Source organism: Ostrinia nubilalis, chromosome 23, assembly GCF_963855985.1.
Source record: "Ostrinia nubilalis chromosome 23, ilOstNubi1.1, whole genome shotgun sequence".
NCBI lineage: Eukaryota > Metazoa > Arthropoda > Insecta > Lepidoptera > Crambidae > Ostrinia > Ostrinia nubilalis.
This window is the reverse complement of record NC_087110.1, coordinates 9,347,189-9,368,563: the sequence shown is the minus strand read 5'-3', so window position 1 is coordinate 9,368,563 and position 21,375 is coordinate 9,347,189. Positions and strand designations below refer to the sequence as shown.

At 37.7% G+C, this 21,375-nt stretch overlaps 1 protein-coding gene across 1 annotated transcript; it reads right to left on the bottom strand.

Annotated features, from left to right (window-relative positions):
• Positions 1 to 469: 469 nt before the first annotated feature.
• On the bottom strand, positions 470 to 1,159 carry LOC135083229 (uncharacterized). Its single transcript, XM_063977967.1, has one exon. It carries the CDS (start codon positions 1,157 to 1,159, stop codon positions 470 to 472), a length of 690 nt encoding a protein of 229 aa, XP_063834037.1.
• Between the last annotated feature and the right edge of the window lie 20,216 nt (positions 1,160 to 21,375).

Sequence of the window (21,375 nt, the reverse complement as noted above, 5' to 3'; positions counted from 1 at the left end):
TCATTATGTACCTACTTATTTACTCACTACTAGTATAAATAAAAGTGTACATGAAGGCGACTCATAATAAGTATTTACTCATTGGTCACTGAGGGGTTAAGCCGCTCATATGCCTATAAACCTATTAAGGCTACAGTGCAATGCCCCAGACGGTACCTTAATCCAGTCCACAGTGGTTCAGTTGTACACTATCTATCAAACTAGCGACAGATTGTGAAGATGGATGAGCGTTGAGTGTGTTGGAGCTTAGGTTATAGTTTGTAGTTTTGTAGGATCTTGAAAATAGGGGCCTTTTCAATAATAAGCCATTCTTCGGTGAACATTGGGGTTTACTTCGGTTTAAACAATATTATAGGTACATTACAGAAAAATAAAGCCTTTCTCGTTGGCGGTAAAAAGAATGGAAGCGACGCTCTTCGTTGGCGGTCGTCGCATAGACAAAAATTCTCTCGGCTCCATAGACCTCTTTCTATGGAGCATGCTTGATTACAATAGGGGGCGCTAGCGTCGCCGGTGGTGGCGCTGATGTAGCAGCGCGAACATACTGGGGCCCGTTGAAAGCAGGTGACTGGGTTTCAACTTCATTCGAAGGCGGCAATGCGACGAGCTTGTTGAGAGCACGGCGGACAATTCCTTTGGCCGTGTTGACATCCACAACTCTGGTGATATTGTCGGGTCCGGGGTAGAGTTTGACAATCCGTCCTAGGCGCCATTTCATAGGTGGGGCGTGGTCTTCTTTGAGTAGGACCATGTCGCCTTCCTTGGCTTGATGCTGCATTGTCCTCCACTTCGTTCGGACCTGGAGCTCTGATAGGTACTCCGTCCTCCATCTGTCCCAAAATTGCTGCCGGAGTCTCTCTATGATGTGGTAGCGATTGGTAGACTTCAGTTCTTCAAGCGGATGAGATGGCACCGACATGAGTGGACGACCGATGAGGAAGTGGCCAGGAGTGATAGGAGTCAGGTCAAGAGGATCGGAAGATAGAGGTGACAGGGGGCGGGAATTGAGGATTGACTCTATTTGCGCGAAGAGCGTAGTAAGTTCTTCAAATGTTAACGAACTATTGCCCGCGACCCGTTTTAAATGAAATTTTGACGATTTAACGCCGGCCTCCCATAAACCGCCGAAATTGGGGGAGTATGCCGGTATAAACTTCATGGTTATGCCTTCGCTACTAGTGAAATTGCATACGGGCTGACGACTTGACCGCAACATTCTACTTAGTTCATTGTTTGCCCCAACGAAGTAAGTGCCGTTGTCGCAATGGATCGTATGGGGTTTGCCGCGGCGAGATACAAAACGTCGAAGACATAAAATAAAAACTTCAGTACTTAGGTCACTGACCACCTCAAGGTGGACAGCCTTGGTTGTAAGACATACAAATATACATAGATAACATTTGGTGATGCGATTGCCACGTCCTTTACGACTGGATATTTGAAATGGCCCGGCAAAATCGGCGCCACAATAATAAAATGGGAATGACACATTAGTGCGGTTGACCGGCAAGTGGCCCATAAGGGGCTGCATAGTCTTGCCGCGCCAACGGATGCAAGTGACGCAGGCCTTCGTGACGCTGCGAGCAAGCGCCCTGCCACCCAGGGGCCAGAAGGTGTCCCTGATGGAAGCTAGCAGGAGCTGAGGCCCTGCGTGAAAAAGACGTAAATGTTCATCAATTAAAATCAATCTAGTTAATCGATGTTTATCTAAAATTATAGGATGTTTTTTATCGAACTCGTGATTAGATAATTTTAGCCTTCCTCCTACTCGTAGGACGCCATCTGCGTCGAGGAATGGATTTAGAGGTAAAAGTTTGGACTTATGATGCAATGGTTGGCTCTTTGAAATAGCATTAATTTCTGTATGAAAAGATTCAAATTGACAGAATTTAATTAACAATGTTTGAGATTTATTCAACTCTTCAACTTGTAGTGAGCCCGTAATCTTAGCTTTGTTTTTATTAACATTGTTGGCAAATCGCAATACATAGGCAAATATTCTTTTTAATTTACTAAAGGACGAATATTTGTCAAAATCAATAAATGTAGGTTTTTCAATATTTAAATGAACTTTTAATTCAGGAACTTCAACAGAAAAATTAATAAGTTGCTGTGGCCACTCTACATAATCGTGTGCTAGGTAAGGAGGCCCTGACCACCATATACTAGTAGGTTCTAGGTCTTGGGGTTCGACTCCTCGAGAGGCCAAATCAGCCGGATTGAGATCCGTAGGAACGTGTCGCCAAGTGTGACCGCTTGTGAGCTCGTTAATTTCTTGAATTCTGTTAGAAACAAAGGCTTTTAGTAATTTTTGAGGTGTTTTGATCCAACTTAATAAAATTGTTGAGTCAGTCCAAAATACTACTTGTTTAAAATCCAATTTTAGAGATTTTATCAATTTAGAACATAGGCGAGCTCCCAAGAGGCCACCACAGAGCTCCAGTCGCGGAATAGTCGTAGGTTTGATAGGCGCGACTCGAGCCTTGGCGCATAATAAAATAACTTGACTGAAACATTAATATCTTTGTCAATTGAGCGCAGATAGATATTATGCCATAGGCATCCTGTGATGCGTCCACAAAACAATGCAACTCAATTGATATGGGTTCATTACAAACAACATGGCGAGGTATGTATAATGAAGATAGTTTATTTAAATTGTTGGCAATTATAGACCAATCTTTGGATAAGTTAGGCGGCACTGGATCATCCCAGTCCAATTTTAGGCTCCAAAGCTTTAGTAGCATAATTTTTGCTTTAATAGTGCATGCAGATAATAGTCCCAGTGGGTCAAAAATTTTACATGTCATGCATAAAATAGAATAATCATAAAATAGTTTAGTAATTGGCAAATTTGAATCAATATCAATTGAAATGCAATTAATCTAGTTTAGGAGACTAACTTACCCCTAAAATATCTTGTCTTTGTTTAAAATTAGGTAACTTTAACATATGGGGGTGAAATTCATCAATTTCCCAAAATAACTTTAGTGAATCATGTATTTCCTTACTGAAATAACAATGAACATTAGAATTTGATTGTAGAATAGGCTGGGTATGACTTATAGGCCCAGAAATTAGTATAAATTAGGCTGGGTATTTAAATAGGCCCAGAAAATAGTTTACATTTATAGGCTGGGTTTACATAGGCCCAGAAATTAGTTTATATTAGGCTGGGTATCATATATAGGCCCAGAAATTAGTTTATATTAGGCTGGGTAGTATTTATAGGCCCAGAAATTAGTCTTTATTAGGCTGGGTATTACTTATAGGCCCAGAAATTAGCCACCCTAAGTGGGATTGTTGCAAAATAGGTTTGTTGGATCCTAACTTAATTCGCTTTGAACCTACAATATCCCAGAAAATGTCTGCCCCCAAAAGTATATCGACAGTAGAGGGACAGTAAAATAGAGGATCTGCAAGCTCAAGATCGGTAGGCAAGTTAAGATGTTCAATATTGACATTCATTGATGGTAATAGTCCAGTTATCTCAGGCACAACTAAGCACTGCACCTGCTTCTTGAATGAACTAACCTTGGATTTTAGAGTTAACTTACAACGTTCTGTTATAGAAAACGCGACATTGTTGATCCCAGACACACTCATCGAGTTGATGTCCTCGGTAAGCAAACTTAATTTTTGTATAAATGCATCAGTCACAAAAGACGATTGGCTGCCCGTGTCTAGCAGAGCACGCGCTTGGTACAATTTGTTATTGGATTCAATCTCAACCATAGCAGTACATAGGAGGACTTGGCCAACTGAAACAGCTGAGAGAGATATAGGCAAGGAAGGAACAGTAATGTTATCGGCTTCCTTAATATTGGGTTTGTCAAAATGTAACAAAGTATTGTGCCTAGACTTGCACATACGACATGATCCTTTCAGTCTACACTGAGAAGAAATATGGCCCTTACGAAGGCAAGTATTACATAACTTTAGTCGAGTAACTTCATTGAGTCTGTCTTCAACAGACAACTTTTTGAAAGTTGGACATCGGTGAGTTGGATGAGATTGACTACAAATGACACATGTAGGGGTATAGGATGTGGCAATTGCATCACTATTGTCTTCCAATGACACTGAAAAAGACTTGGTTGTATTATTGTTAGACTTTTGAAAACTTTTAGATTGATAGACGGGCTTCTCTACCTTATTTATAGAGGTAGTTTCTAAAATAGCAGCCCTATTTCGCAAAAATTGAAAGAAATTATCTAGTGTGGGCAAGCTTGGTAAGGTACTCTTATGCTCTTCCCACTTACAATTGGTAGAAGTATCTAATTTAGAAGATACCAAATATATTATCAAGGCATCCCAACTATCGGTGGGCAGACCCAAAGTATTTAGAGATCTCAAGTTTTTAGTGACATTATCAATTAAATAGCGTAATGCCTTATAAGACTCTTTGTTAATTAACTCAATTGAAAACAATGACTTTAGGTGATTATTAATCAAAATATTTTTGTTGTTGTATCTCTCGCATAACAATTCCCAAGCAACAAGGTAATTTTTGGATGTAAATTCAATAGATTTTATAACAACAAGAGCACTTCCCTCTAATGATGATCTGAGATAATGAAATTTGTTTATTGCCGGAATAGAATCATTGGAATTAATTAATGAATCAAAAGTGTCATGAAACTCTAGCCATTTTAGGTAATTTCCATCAAATGTAGGCAATTTTATAGTTGGCAACTTGATATTATTAAATTCTTGTGAGTGACTGCCGTTGGAAACGCTACATGCATCACAAAACTTTGAATTGGAATTTGGAGTAGCAGACTCAATTATTTCTTGGAAGCTAGACAAAGCAGAGTACATGTCACTTTCTATTGATTCTCTCTCTTGTAATTGAATATCTAAATTGTCAGAGCTATTTTCTATTATTGTTTGCAATTTATCGAAGGATGAAAATAGTTCTTGACATTTTTCTAACCGAATAGTGAGCTCCTTAAGTTTTGCACCTTTAAGGTCACTCGGGTTGATCAATTTAATAGTTTGCAAGTAGTTTTTAATTGAAGTTAGACGGCCTTTGATAGAACTACGTTGCCTATACAATTTAGTGAGGTCCAATTTGGCGGAACTCTCGTTATAGTCATCACTCTCAGACATATTGGCGCACAAACAATGAAATAAGCAAATAAAATGTGCAGGTCAAACTTGTATAGCGGTCCTTTGCGCAACTCGTGCGCGTCGCAGCCTCAGCCCGATGCCCCGAAGCTTTACAACTGCCCTGACGCCGCCCGCAGCAGAAGCGGAGATCGGCTGCTCAGAGGTTAGCACGCGTGATAGGCACCCCCACGTTGTAGGCCCGATTAGACTGAAACAGTTCGGCGTGTGGTGTTTAATGCGTGCAAAGCTAATAGCGAAGGCACAAACAGGAAGACAGTGAAGAGCGACAAGAAAAGAACCCACCTGTTGCTTGGAGAATTTGAAAATATACTTAGCGAGTTAACATGAAAACTGGATGAAACACTTTACGACACTCCATGCGCATTACAATCGTGCAATAGGTTATAGGTGCTTGGAATCTTGGATGGAGGCCTGGTTTTGGGTTTAGCATCGGTTCTTCATCGGAATCATCGTTTTTTCAGCAGTTTTCTTCGTGTTCGTGATGTCTACGGTCGCCAAAAACATGTTGGAGCTTAGGTTATAGTTTGTAGTTTTGTAGGATCTTGAAAATAGGGGCCTTTTCAATAATAAGCCATTCTTCGGTGAACATTGGGGTTTACTTCGGTTTAAACAATATTATAGGTACATTACAGAAAAATAAAGCCTTTCTCGTTGGCGGTAAAAAGAATGGAAGCGACGCTCTTCGTTGGCGGTCGTCGCATAGACAAAAATTCTCTCGGCTCCATAGACCTCTTTCTATGGAGCATGCTTGATTACAATAGGGGGCGCTAGCGTCGCCGGTGGTGGCGCTGATGTAGCAGCGCGAACAAGTGTTTATTACTCTTTCACACAAAAATTATAGCTTATACTCCTACATCAAAGAAGCAAATAGGGGCAATTCATTTAACGGTTTAAGAACTTTTATTTCTCATAAGAATTAACAATAATTCACTTCCTGAGAAACATTTCAATTCGAATTATTTAAACATAATGAGTGTACAACTATTAGGCAACTTTAATTGAAAATGCAGAATAAGTAACATAGTGGCTACAGAATTTGACCCTTATCTAATTTCATTATGGTGCATTTCAAACCATTGGAGACTTGTGGTTCCCTTCTTATCTCTCAACGACTTCAAATACACTTGCTATCTTCGATTTATGTGCTTATAATATAAAAAAACTGTGCACAAGAATCTAATACCACCTCTCTATCCCACCACTGCAACTCCTGTACAGATAGGACCTACGTTTGACATCCTATGAAAGCCGACCAACACTGGAAAATTATTCTAATTGTTTCACGCGTCAAGATATATCCTTGGATGAATAGATCCTGCCTTATGACGCTGGGTAAGCAGCAACCCCAGTAAATTCATTCTAATTTCATTCACATTTTGACTCTTCATCTTAAGATCCCCTTCTCGAATCGTGTCACACATTTATACCCGACTGTTAGACAGGAAGGTTATGTTTTTGACTCTTAAACTCCCCTCCTCAAGTCGTGTTCCTCTTTACTGGGGGTCGTGAAATCAACTTGTCTCTAACCTACTTTGTTGATTATGAATTGATTTTTTTGCCTACGTCAGGCACTGTTACCCTCCTCACTATTTCGTTCACTGTGTAGTCAGAATCTAATTTGATCGTCAATATGACCTCACAATCAAGACAAGTAATGTTGGAAGTTTGGAACGGTTTGATAAAATGTTAAATTGTGAGCCCGCATTGAAAGAGAATGGTATAATACTGGGACGTGTAAAAGTGCTTTTTAAAAGCCTACTTGCATAAATAAATGAGGTTTTATGAGTTTTAATAGAAAATTTTGGAGCCAAGGAAATGTCTCAAATCTTTATGTCTCTTAATTAATCCTATTACAGACTTTTATATAGTATATACGAGTATATACTTAGAAGAGAAGAAGAGTGTAATATTTTAATCTAAGATGTTAAATACATCTTTTTTTATGAAGATGTCAAATGCACCTTTACCAATATCGCTCTACATTATTTAGGAGCAGAAAATGTATAGATAGATACCAGATTTTTATTAGTTTATTAAAGCGTATTTTATTACGAGTACAAGTGTTTTTTAAATTAAATTCAATTTGGAGATTTTTTTTAGTTTCTGCTTTCCGTCAAAACTACCTCATAGTAAAGTTATCGTTCATGATTAATTTTGATTAACAAATTACGATACCATAAACTCTTCAAAATCTACTTGCAATCTCATTTCCTACGTCACCCTATATCCTCAACGAGTACCTTTATTCACAAGTCATATCCCTTTTGGGAGATCAGTTATCTAAATCAAGATCTTGGACCTTTGTAAGGAGATGGCTTTCGTCAGGTAGCCAATTAGGGCAAGGGATATACAGACGAGGGCACGTCAAGATAAACACTGTGGGCTCTTGTGTAGTTAAAATAGGATTGAGTTTGCAACAAAATTGGGTAGGCTGATGTGCTGTTTACTGTATTTGAGGCAAGCATTAAGCAGTAGGTAAAATTATGCAGATTTCTTCATCTATCGTGTGGATCTTCGATTAACTAGGAAACAATGTGGGTCTAGTTATGAAAAAGCTCTACAAATGCTTTTTAAAGTTCGTGAGTGACTCTTGAAGCAGCACAGGTTTCTCTTTTGAATCCTATTTCATGCACCAGTCCCTTACACTTTGGATTACAAATCTTTGCGTTAGGCTGGGTTGCACCATCTTAGTTTAACTTTGACAAACGTCAAAAATCTGTCAAACTCCATACAAAGTACACCGGTTATCGTTACAGTTACGGTCAAAGTTAGGGTGCAACTCAGCCTTAGTTTATTTTTAAGGATCTAAATTGTTCTGAAGGGTTATTTTTTATAAAGATTTATTTTGCATTTTGTGGAGCCGCATGTTTGAATTGAAATAAGCGAGTTGTATTCGAATTTCTTCTTCTTCTATCCTGTAGATCGATGGAAGAATGAGACGAACTTGGAGAAAATGTAGAGTTTTAAACGCAACTTACAGATTTGACGGTCACCATAAAGTACTTTGTGAAGATTCTTACGTTTTGGAGACTTATTTTTGGAATGCTGATTCAAATGTGTACCTATCTGTGAATGCGAGTTTAAATTGAATCAAATAGTAATCAATTGTCGACTCTTTCGGTTAGTCTGACCTAAAATAATAAACCTACGTTAGTAGGTAACGTCAAGTATTTCCATCTAGTTGAAAACTATGGATAAACAGATATTTATACCTCCAGTAATGATTTATTCTATCAAAATATTTTCCAAGTTAAGGATTCTCAGTTGTAGATTTTTAGTGTCTACATAAAAAATTTTACGATGTTTATTGGAAAAATAATGAAGTAGACGTTATCACTTATTCAGAGCACATAAATCATAAAACACTGTGAAATATTAGAGTCTCTAAATAAATATTCATAAAGTTCATGAATAAAACCGACGCCCACCTAAACCAATTGTAATTTTTCCCAAATTTTCTATATTTTTATGTGCTTTTAATATTTAAAAAACAACTTTAAGATACAAAAGGTGTTATTCTGGATAAGTATTATCTACTTAATACTTTACTGATACTGTAGCATTGGCAACGTGACACTTTTTTAAAAGAGAAAACTCTGCACATTTGTAGCTTAGATAACGATGGGGAAAATGTAACGAACATCCCTCAAAAATATCAAATGACGGAATCCAATAAGGAGCTCATTATACACCGCGTTCACGCGAAAAACACCGTCTATATGACGCTTTATCGAAAAACACGACGCTCGAAATCGCTGAGGCGGCTCAGAAACTTTACAAAATCAATAAACTGTATAAACATTCCTGCAGAAATTAATGTTTCTTTCAGTCACCCACACACTCAAATTACAACAACGCACACAAATAACACTCACTCTTATCACGCCCTCATCGGGTATTTGTAATTTCTAAATAATTACTCAACTACTCACCACTGGTATTGGCCAGTATTAGCCAGAAAAATCCGGTTTTCCGCCCACTCTTTTGCACACACAGTCACAGAACTGAGAAAATAACTACACACGGTATCACGAGTACACTGTTAAGTCATATATTGGGAAGATAAAGTGTTTTTAGTTCGAAAAGGTTTAATATTGGGCAAGGATACGCTGTCGTACGGCGTCAATACGCGGACTGAGGAGCCATGATGTACAACGAGGGTTTGCGCATGCGTGGTGCGAGCTACCTTAAGGTCATTCCCCATTGTTCACCCCGTGATGAGGGTTGGAAATTGATGCTAGCTCAAATTGGAAGCGAAGAAACCTTTTTAAGTTTCCGAATCCAAAATGGCTGATTTCGACTGGCAGCCCCTTTGCGTAATCTGCTTTTGACGACCGAAGTGTATGAATCGTGACATAAATGAATATACAGCTTTACGTCTCGTAGAGGAAATTAAGAATTTTATTTTATTAAGTACTGCTTTACTGCTATAATAAGACAACGTTGGTAATTCACACAAGAGATTGTTTTATATTGACAGGGAGTGGAGAATCGTTAAATTGTAAGAAAGAAGTGCTTGTTTTTTCTATCTAGAATTTAGCTTTAGATCTGAAAATTCACTAATTGCCATAGATACTCGTAGACTAATTTTTATCCGTAAAATATTCAAGGTTCCGTCTACTGATATCTTTATCGAACTCTATAATATAATAAACTGGTAAAAAGATAAGGAGACGTAAAGTGCCCCATAAGGGCTACCTTTTCTTTTTTATTATTTTCTATATTTTGACGTTCATATGTGCCACTTGTGGTCTAAACTGAATAAATATTTTTGAATTTGATTTTTTAATCCAGGCATCTTCAAGGCGAGAGTGAATGAACCTTGAAAGGACAGTGCCAATCCATGTATGGAAGTTGGACCAAGTGCTGCCCAGAATGAAACCATAGTGCATTTTGTTCCTCAGGCCAATACTAATTTGTAAACCGGAGCGCACTGAAATCTATCCCTGGAGTTAAGAGAAAAAAAGAGTTTTGTTTGGAATTATTTACATACAAAATATCATCGATGTATACCTACTACGCATAAGATTTCGCGATTTTAGCATTAAATAACACTCGCTGTGTTGAACTTAACCATATTGCATCCGTACACCTTAATTTAGTACGACTTCGACATTATTTATAAGCAATCAAGCGCTGTTGCAGTACCTAGTTTGGTTAGTTGACCGAAATTAATTTAAGAAGTCGAATTAAGAAGTTTTAGCTTACAATAACTTCAATAATCGATTGTAATACACCAATAAATTGATTTTTCGCAAGGATAGAAAACTAAAACTTCTTGCTTCATTTTGGAAATTATAATGATTTCTGTCAACTAACCAAACTATTGCAACAGCGCTAGATCGCTAATAAAGAATGTCTAAGTCGCACTAAAGTAACGCGTACGGATGCAGTATGGTTAAATTCAACATATCGAGTGTTATTTAATGCCAAAATCACGAAATCTTATGCGTAGTACGTATATATCGATGATATTTTGTATGTAAATATTTCAAAACAAAACTCTTTTTTTCTCTTAACTCCAGGGATAGATTGCAGTGCGCTTCGGTTTACACATTAGTATTGGCCTGAGGAACAAAATGCACTATGGGTTGATTCTGGGCAGCACTTGGTCCAGACCCTGGCACTATCCTTTGGTCTTATTAATCACAAATTAACATCAATCTTACAATTTTAGTGTTCTTTGCTGATTTACCCCTGCAGGGGGTTACCCCCAGCTTCAGAACTACTGTACTAACCAGTAGAAATATTACATAGGCACTCTAATATCACATTAAAATATACCTCCATACCTTAGTCTAGATAATAACGAAACAGAAGTCTAAAATGCCGTCTGCCACAGACTGTACCACCCTCATAGGGCCAAAAGTGTCCCTAATTCCCCTTCAAATGCACTACACTACACCAGACGGTCTGACGTCACAGGTCACCACTCGACGCGCGCCTAACGAGTCGCTTCACTCAATTATAACCTTCACTAATGAGGGAATAAGGATTGAATTACATTTACAAAAGCAGGTACATTCATCGTTGCTAATATTATAACTGAGAATGTGAATCTGTATGTTTGTTACCTTTTCACGCCTTAACCGCTGAACTGGTTTTGATGAGTTTTGGTATAGAAATAGATTGGATCTTGGAAAAGGATATAGGCTACTTATTGTCGATAAAGTAAAATTCAAAGGGTTCAGACAGGGGATTTAATTTTAATATCAAATCTTTTTTTAGACACAATGAGGAAGCTCTACATTATATGTTACATATTACATGTAATCAATTCTTTTAAGGATTTATGGACTTATGAAACAATTCGAAAAGCATGCAATTGAAATTAAAAACTATAAATTCAAAGCCAGGTTTTTGGTAGACAAATAAAGTTTTGGGGAACGTGCGTTACAAAAATATTTCTCTGATCAAACCACACGAGTGAATCCGCAGTCTAAAGCTAGTTATAAATGCTCGCAGCATTCAGTGAACTATACTTCCGAATATCTGTTTCCGAATTCATACAAGCCAAGGGCATACGGCAGTTTATTGGCTTCATTAGGGCAACATTTCCATTAATGATTCTAAGAAACGGCACCAATGTGATAATAAGGCTGGGTTGCACCATCTTACTTTGACTGAAACAACCGTCAAAAATCTGTCAAACTCCATACAAAAACCACCGGGTATCGTTATAGTTACGGTCAAAGTTTGGTGGTGCAACTCAGCCTTATAGTCGGTTGGTTGGCTGGTTTATGTAGGCATTTATAGTTGCTTTACTTGTGTGTGTACGTGTACATGCACATAACGATAGTGCAATGTCTTCAAAACTTTTGAATAGCCAAACCCCACACATGTAAAGCTCACTCGCCTTCGTAAATTGCAAAAACTATACGTAATACCTATTAACGGTGTTGGTGACGGACTGTCAATAGGTACGAAATTTGAGAAACGCGAATTTCTATCCCATTTTAACTTAATTGAAGGAGTTAACGGAATTCTTCTTAAATACTCGTAATTTTTACACGTGGTAGCGTGTCAAGCCAAGTTCAAGTAACAAAACTGGCGAGCAGCACCGTGAGCATTACACGAGCCATTTGGAGCCACTATTTCACTTAAACGTGTCAAAGGCTCATCTTTCTTACATAGCCTACCACCTTACTCTATTGGTATAGTTTCAGTGCTACGTTTCCCATAAAGTGTGAATGCTCAAGTAGTGTTCATCAAACCTAATTGATTGACCAGAAAATATAATGGCACATGTAAGTCGGGATAAATCGAAAAAGAAATTACTCTTAAAGACCCTTTCACTAACATAAGCCTCCTCCCATACCACTCTACGATGCATTGAATTGAAAAAAGATCAATAGATTTCTGAGCACACGAATAAGCGCCCTAAGAATACAATAATCGGACCCCTAAGTGTGCCCTGAGTCACAAAGTCATTGCCCTCTTAGATTACAGAACGAAGCCACAGATTATAATAATACTGGACGAATCTAGCTTTGACTGGATTCAATTTGTGCCAAAAAAAGCATATTAGGTATATGCTTGAAATTGAAGAAAGAACGAATATCATGTTATGAGACTTCATTGTTTATTCAAAAATTTACATTTCAGACTACAAAAAATCTTTTGAAAAAGGATAGGTAGGTACTACTACGTATAAAATTAATGATTATTTAAATGAGAAAAGCGTAGAGACTTCAAGTTACACATTTTACATAAGATTGCCAAAGCAACGAAGTTTCTTTCGGCACTCTGTCGCCACAACGTTTAGCGCCTTTGTTTATCTTTTTTTTATGCTAGACAAGGCAGGTATTTGACCGCAAACGCACCTGGTGTTAAGTGAGATGCAGTCTAGGATGGTACATATCTGCCCTGTAAGTGCCTATTCACTCTCGCCTTAAAAATGCCCGGATTATAGTGTTCAGGAAATTCAATAAATATATATTTATTTGTAACAGATATACACACACCGGCAGATTTAGAGGAACGGAAAAAAAAGCATCAATATCATCATTATTTTAGGAAAAAAATGCCTAATTATGACATTATTTTTTAATTTAATTCTAAATATGAAAAAAATAATTGCCAACAGTATATTTTTTTAATTATTTTGTTTAAATTACCCCATCAACAGTTTCGTTGAGTGTTTTGAATTGAATGAAGCTTTTGCTAATTTGGATTTCTTTTACGTGAAAGATGTTTTTTTCTGAGAATTTTGTTGTGTAAGCATTCAGTTACTTATAAGGGTTTATTATGCCCAGCTTAGCACCGTCAGAAATCATTAAGGCAGATGAAATGAGAAGTAATGGCCATGCATACAAATCGGCTGCCGTAAGACGTCGTTGATCAGTATCGACCACCCATGGCAGTAACCAACGGTACAGATTGATCATTTCTGTCGTTAGGAGGAGGGTTCAAGTCAGAAAAAGGCGTACTTCGCGACGGGATGACCGTTTTTTACAACTTCGAGTTTTCAGAGTCGCGGTTACCTGCTGTTCAAGCCAGAAATAACCTTAAAGACACTCGAGGAGTAAGAGTGACTGAGCCCACAGTTCACAGGAGATTTACTGAAGTTGGTATAGGGTCGTGCATACCCGAGAAAGCTCCAACTTGTGACACAGCACCGAAAAAACATATTGAACTTTTCACGTGAATATCGTGATTGGGTCTTGAACGACTGGAGGCATGATCTCTTCACTTATGAGTGCAGAGTTCTCTTAAACCAGATCGATGGAAGATAGCGAATATGGAGACACAAAGAGAACGTAACATTTAGTCTTAATTTTGAAAATATCGTGGTTTATGGAGGTAGCTTAATTCTGGTGTGGGGAAGGATTTGTTTGGGAGCTCGCACGGAGTTAGTGGTGGGTGATGGAGGAAATACGACTTCTGAATGGTACACTAGGAACATTTTAGAAGAACATGATGTGCCATTTACTCCATTTATTGTGGACTCCTTTAGTTTAATTCACGATAATGTTCGTTTTCACAGTGCTCGCTCAGTACAGGCACATCTAAACCATTTGGATATGTATCTACCCATGATGCAGTGGCTGGCAAGATCCCTAGACAAGAATCCTATAGAACATGTCTTGGACTTTCTTAAAAGATGTGTTAAATTCAGAATACCACCGATGGTGTTGAGAAACGCGTTACTAGAGGAATGGCAGACATTGCCCCAAAATACCCTTCATAACATTAACTGCAGCATGCTCAGATGAATGGAAACCATCATCAGAGCAAGAGGGGGAAATACCCATCATTAATTAATTCATTTGGTTAGTGATAAGCTACCCTAATTTTTAATCTGGCCACAATTTCTAATTTTTGTTCAAAACTGAAAAATTGAAATTTCGTTTCGATGATTTTTTATTAAATAAAAACGACTAAATATTTAAAAAATCTATGTTATTTTATTTTATTTTAATTATCTCTTTATTTTGTATAATAAATATTTCATAGATCAGTAGTAATTTTCCTTATTTTCATACTTTTTTTTGCGTTCCGCTAAATCTGCCGGTGTGTGTAGAAACAGTTTACAGTCTAGGCTTAATTAAAAAAAAAAAAAAAAAACACTTCAGCATCAGCCGATAATGTTGTACAAAAGTGGTGGTAGGGCAAGGACGGTTTAGGTTTAGACGGTAAGTTGAAAAAAGCCTACTTAGAATTAGAATTTCTATATTTAGATTCAGGGATGTTATGGATATCCGTAACCGAAAGTTTCGGATATCCGAAATAAAAAAATATCCAAAACCGTAACCGATTCAAAAGTTACGGATAGTTTCGGATGTAGGCAGTTTAAATTGTTTTTTGTATAGCATTATATGTTTTAAAGGCATAACAGCCTGACTTACCTTAATATTAATAATGCCATCTAGTATCAATTTTAACTTTTTTATTACCTACTTTTTATTCGATGTAAAGTGTACGGCCATGAATGAGCCGTGTTGGACAACTATTGCAAATTGCATTCTAAAGCACAGATATCCGTAACTGTTATCGAAACCGTAATATCCGTAACCGTATCCATAACCGAAACTACATATCCTATAACAAACATCCCTACTAAAATTAAATCTAATTTTAGCGTTGTTTATCATGTACCTTAGAGAGTCACTTAGAACTTCTTTACTAGTAACGCGTCATTTTGCCTCTTGAAACCTTTTTTCACTCTTCCATAATGGCGTCCTTATTAAAATGTAGACAGGCTCGCACGGATGAGTGAGAGACGTCTTTTGAACTAGAACAAAGGCGCAAACGAACTGTGGTTTGTATGTGTGGTATGAGGTACTTTTTGCGACTTTCCTAGCATGTATTTTAATCTGTTTCAAAAAGTCTTTACAGCGCCATGCGTCTTCTAATTAAAGAAAATGTATTATTTAATTTTATGGAACAGACTTCTTAATTAGGCGTCTTAATATTAGTATTAAAAACCTAGTAAGTCCGAGTCGAAAAAGAGCATTAAAGAAGCTAGAATATGCTCAATGTATGTGTGTCAAGAAATCATAGAACGCAAGTTCCTTCGTTCTTCGCAAAAAAGCGTGAAAATTACGAATTTAAAAAAGATACTGCCACTTGTCAAGTAGTAAAAAGCAGTTTTATTCGTAAAGTTGGCAGAACCATGCTCCGAACTGGCTGCCAAGATTTTGTGATTTAACAACTTTTCGTATCATTTTGCAGTCGGTCAAAAAATGTGCATCGTAAAAAAGATGTTCTTTTGTCTTTTGCTGACGAGTTCCTTTTTCAAATCTTTGTTCTTTAAAACTTATGATTGTTAAAACTGGCTGTTGAATTTAACGACTTAAAAATAAAAAACAAAACTGATCTGCGTAGCGTTCGTCCTTTGTTTCTTTCTTTGCCCAGAACCCCAGAAATTATCATAGAAATGTAGTCAAATAGCTCTCGTATAGAATGATTGAAAATTATTAAAATACACGTACTTTATTCAGTTCACGTTAAACTACTAGGTATATTTTAAATGTTAGGCTGTTAGAACTCCTACGAAAAGTCATTAAAACCAAACTTTATTAATGTGGACAGGCTTGTCGCACGCAATAAAACGAGAGCCATTTTTCACATTAATAAAATTTTGAAAAATACACAAGTCAAAAATAAAAGACGAAAATATGTAGAGATGAGCGTTTGACTTTGTTGCTCAGATTTAACAAAACAATCCAAGCAGAAGTTGTAATTTAAAACCTTCTCGTTATAAACAGTTCCGCAAAGCTTATGGGCCTCCATAGCATCGGATTCCATTACAAAGGAAGTCAACCACAAACTTTAACTGTGGTTTAAGTAACACAAACTGTAGGTGTATTTTCTTGAACTGTTTAACTTTGTACAGCATTACATTTAATTCGATTTAAGTTTAGTTCCACATTAAACGTAACTTTAACAATAACCGGTGTTTTTTGTATGGAGTTTGATAGATTTTTGACGTAAATTTTGTTAAAATTAAAGTAAGATGGTAAGATACTGTTAGTTTTTCGAAAGTTTTGATAGAAATTACACTATCGTTATGTGCATGAGTACACGTACACACACAAGTAAAGCTCACTCGCTTTCGTGAGTTGCAAGAACTATTTATTATAAAAGTTATATAAAATTTAACTGTCACAAGTAAACTGTCATTGGACCCGCACCGAAATTAATCAGAACATAGGAGGAGCTTTATTCGAAACAAATTGTAGTTTTTATATACTTTAAAAATTGAGCTTCGCTGAAGTTCATAGCCGTTTGTGTACAGTTAAAAAGTAAACACACCCACGGGACTATTTTATATTTCGGTAAATAATTTATGTAAACCTTTTGGCCTGAATGAAAAAGAGAGCTCCTGTTTTGTGGCGTTCCTTAGGAAAGCCCACATTGAATAGTGGAATACAGCTGGTGGAACTGATGCTGATAAGGATAAAGGACGTAGCACACTTATCAACTCGGAAAGGGATCGTGACCGTGTCAACTCAAGGCGGTCAGTATTCTCTCTATGAAACTCCATACTGCAACGCACACTTATCCGCACCGTAACGTAAACGCCTCGCCTCGCGGTTGACAGCGCGTGAAAGGCGATGACAGCTCGTGTAAGGCGATACGGTGTTGTGATCCCTTTCCGAGTTGATAAGTCTGCTATGACCTTAAATATCTCTAATCTGTTTAAGATCAGCATTGTATCTATTATAAGTTCCAAATGCAATCAATAGATGGCGTTGTATCATGTCTAACGCGCGCAAGTAAAGTATTTAATAGCCCATTGATGAGTCTATATTTCAACATCAATAATACAAATATTTTCTAAGTACTGTGCTAATAGTCTGGTTTTAATTAAGTTAACCCTTTTCTAAAGTTGAGAACAACAGTTAAGTGTGTTAACACTAAACTTAAAAACTATTGAAAAGATTTTCATGCGTTTTCCACAACGTTTTCAACAATAAACAATAATGAAGAAAGTCAAGTAGTTAATTTGTCAAGGAGAACACGTCCTAGGATAGAATTTATCCCGGTTTTTAAAAGGGGTGCACGGGACAGATATTATTTTTATGACAGATCGATTACCGGGCGAAGCCGCGGACAATAGTTAGTAAAAAACAAGACACTTGACCCAAGAATAATACATTAAATCCCTCCAATGAATCATAAGATATTAATGAAAACGCCCAACAGATGGCTACTTGAGGACATTACGGTACATGTTATGGGGGCACAAAATGTGCAGTCAAAAGCACGTCTGGCTTCACATTTTCGTTGCAAAATAATTCGTATTACAACGGAATAAGAACACAGTGAGTAGTTTTATGTACTGTGGTTGGTACAGTCAGCCTCAAATAGTTCGGGACACCCATAGTAGCCAGAAAGTTTGCAACACGTCTTTATTACAATAGACAGTTTGACACCATACCCCAATAATTCGAAACCACAACTGTTAAAAAGACCCTTCGTTCTGGTCTTAAAAATGTAATTCATTTTAAATTACCTGTAAATTATGATTTTTGTTCGCATTGTAATTGAAAAAAGTAGTTTAATTGAGTTGACAAAATAGTGACGTCCACTTGCTTGTAGTACCATACAAAATCTATGGTAGAGTTTCGTTTTGACAGTTTTAAAAAGTACGTCAATTGACTGGTGGTGTCAACATGTCTAATAAGGTTGCATTATCAACTTTTTGGTCACTTTGGGTGTCACGGACTATTTGACGCTGACTGTACCCTGATGGAGACCATCGGTCTGCCCACTCAATGCTTATTGTTGGGATTTATGGTGTGTACTGTATTAGATTTGATGGCGGTTGAGGGGAGATGAGAGGCTTGCTAATGATATACTTAGTGGTTAAATTTCAGCTCAATGATGATACGATTTTCATGGATTAGGTTTTAACACGAAAACTTGCATGCTGTGTTATCAGTTTTAAGTTAAGTTAAATAGGTCGAAAGCAACTGTATCTCTTTGTAACACCTTTTTGTAAACCCTATTTTTGTTGCAAATAAGAATTTGAATTTGATCTCAAAAAGGTATAGTGCATTGGTTCCCAAAGGGGGGGCAAAGACCTTAAAGGCCTATTCAGACCTAAGCGGTATTCGCTACCGTCTGCGGCAGAGAAAACCCAGTGGGTTTGCGGTAATAATACTGTTCAGACCTAACTTAAGCGGTATTCGCTACCGTCTGCGGCAGAGAAAACGCTCTAGCCGCGGTACTTGATACTAAATACCTGAGCGAAACCCGCGTGGTATGTACCTCTACCCACAGCGGCAGCGAATATCGCTCAGGTTTGAATAGGCCTTTAAAGGGAGGCGCGGGCCATTTGTGTACTTAAGTATAAAAAACCTGCGACCGCTGAGAGAATGTATTCCAGACTGCTCGATACAACCAATAAATAATCTTGACTGGAGGAGGGAGGGCGCAGAATTTTTTGTATGGTCGAAAGGGGGCGCGTCTCAAATAAGTTTGGGAACCAATGGTATAGTGCATCATAAACACTTTCATATACATAATACCAAAGCATAATATTAATTTCCACCTTGACTAAAGACTAGAGAAAATATGGGTTTCACATAATGAAATTATACCTTTATGTTGATGACGATGATGAAAAAAAACCAACATTGTGAAAATATTTAACTTCATTATAAACCTGTTTAATTAATACCTGAGATTGTTAATTACTTACTTTACCTATTACGAAGTAAATACTTAGGTAGACGGGCAGAGCAGGACCGCTCTTTGTGGAAATTTGGGGCAGGCCTTTGTCCAGCAGTGAACATCATTTGGTTGAAAGGAACTTTAATAGACTGCTTTATTCTACAGCAGTCTTTCCCAAAGTGGGCGATAACGCCCCCTTGTGGGCGCTGCAGGCTTAAAGGGGGGCGGTAAGAGACCCAGAAAAAAAATCGGGACGTTGTGTAGAGGAGGCTTGGGAGGCGTCATCTACTAGGAGGACTCTTAGACATCGACTGAGCTCGACTCTTGACTACAAAAAAGGAGGGGCGCTAAAAAATAATTTATTCTCAAAGTGGGCAGTAGACTAAATAAGTTTGGGAACCACTGTTCTACAGTGACTCATGGTAAAATACCTGATGGGTCAGATAAGAACATTATTAAGTAACGACATATTTAAGTTTAATTAATTAGCTAAGGGCATGCTAGAGTAATGGCCGTGCCCCGTGCCTCCCCGATCACGCGACTGAAGCACCCATGTTGCTTGTTCCCGCGGAGGCATCCCGTTTTTTGCAGGATCCCCTTTAATAGTATAATTATGTGTTTTAACGAATATCTCTTCTACAGTGCCCCGCAAAAAAACTGATGCATTCGAATTTGTAGTTCGAATTTTAAGGCGCTTGAGATTTGACAAGTGTGTTCACATGACAATCCAGATTTGCGGATCCTGCATTACTGGGTCCCGCTCCTCAGCCTCACTGGGAATCGAACCCAGAACCATCGAATCTGAGACAGGTGATACTTAGTACTAGACCACAGAGGCTACTAGATTAGACCTACTAGACCTAGACTTTAGAATTAACATTAAAACTATTGTGTATGTTCACCTCGCATTTAACTACAAGTATGTCACCCTATACTACGTTGTGATGTCTTAAGTTTTTCAAAGTATCAAGTTCTAATGATGACTGATAGTTAGAATGCTTGACAAGACTTAGCTTTTAGGTACTACTTTAAGTACTAGAATCTTATTATGTTACCTAATTAATCTCTAGCTAAGTACATGCCTAAGTTTGTCTAGGTATCGTTGTATATGTAATAATCCTTCATGTGAGACTCTACTTTCATCTTGAATAATCTAGTCTAGGATAATATTTTAACTGTACGCACATATATTATGATGTGTGGTTTAAACACATTGTCAATAGTTCAAATTAAATCTCTTGGTATTGAGACGATCTAAATCAAATATCGTGGGTTCAATTCCCGCCTTAGGCAGTTCGATTTTTTCAAGTTATTTACAATTTTTATAATTTTCAAATCTAAAATTCGTACAAAATCTCTATGAAATTCATGGCCAAGTAGTTTTACAGTAAAGATTTTTCACGGTAACGAGCAACGAAGTTTATTGGCTTACTAAAGACTATTTTTCGCGACAACGTGTATAGCAATATTGTAGCTTGAACCAAGCATAGTATTAGCATCCATCGATGTTTTGTGTGTCGAGATTCCTTCGTCAACTTACGTCAAAAAAGTATGTGAAACAAAAACTTTAAACCCATCGGCACCTTTAGCATTCATACTGGGCTACGATGTGCGCCGTGATATACTCTTACCGAGGTCAAAATGTATCCGAAACAATCCGGATTCCAAAAAGGCTTTAGTACCATAGACCACATACATACGCTTCGGCAGATTATACAGAAGACCGAGGAGTATAATCAGCCACTTTGTCTGGCGTTTGCAGACTATGAAAAAGCCTTCGACTCGATTGAGACCAGGGCAGTGCTACAGTCTCTCCAACGGTGCCAAATTGACTATAGATACATCGAAGCGCTGAAGGGCTTGTACGAAAACGCCACAATGTCGGTCCGCCTCAAACTAAAACAAGTATGCCAAACAAAAATTACAAACCGTCAGCACCTTGTAATTACTGTTGATTAAAAATCCCCATAAGCATCGAAGGCGGAGATTACCTTCGGCACGTCCTGGTCACTGCTATTAACTAAATTAACCGCCAACTTGGCGTGAGTCCTCTGCACTTCCTCCGATGAGGGTGGGATACGTGTACATAGGGTGGCGGGAGCAGCCAGTTCACCTGTC

Excerpts from the sequence above, each read along its gene's own strand:
- LOC135083229 (XM_063977967.1), bottom strand. The coding sequence starts at position 1,159 with ATGAAGTTTATACCGGCATACTCCCCCAATTTCGGCGGTTTATGGGAG.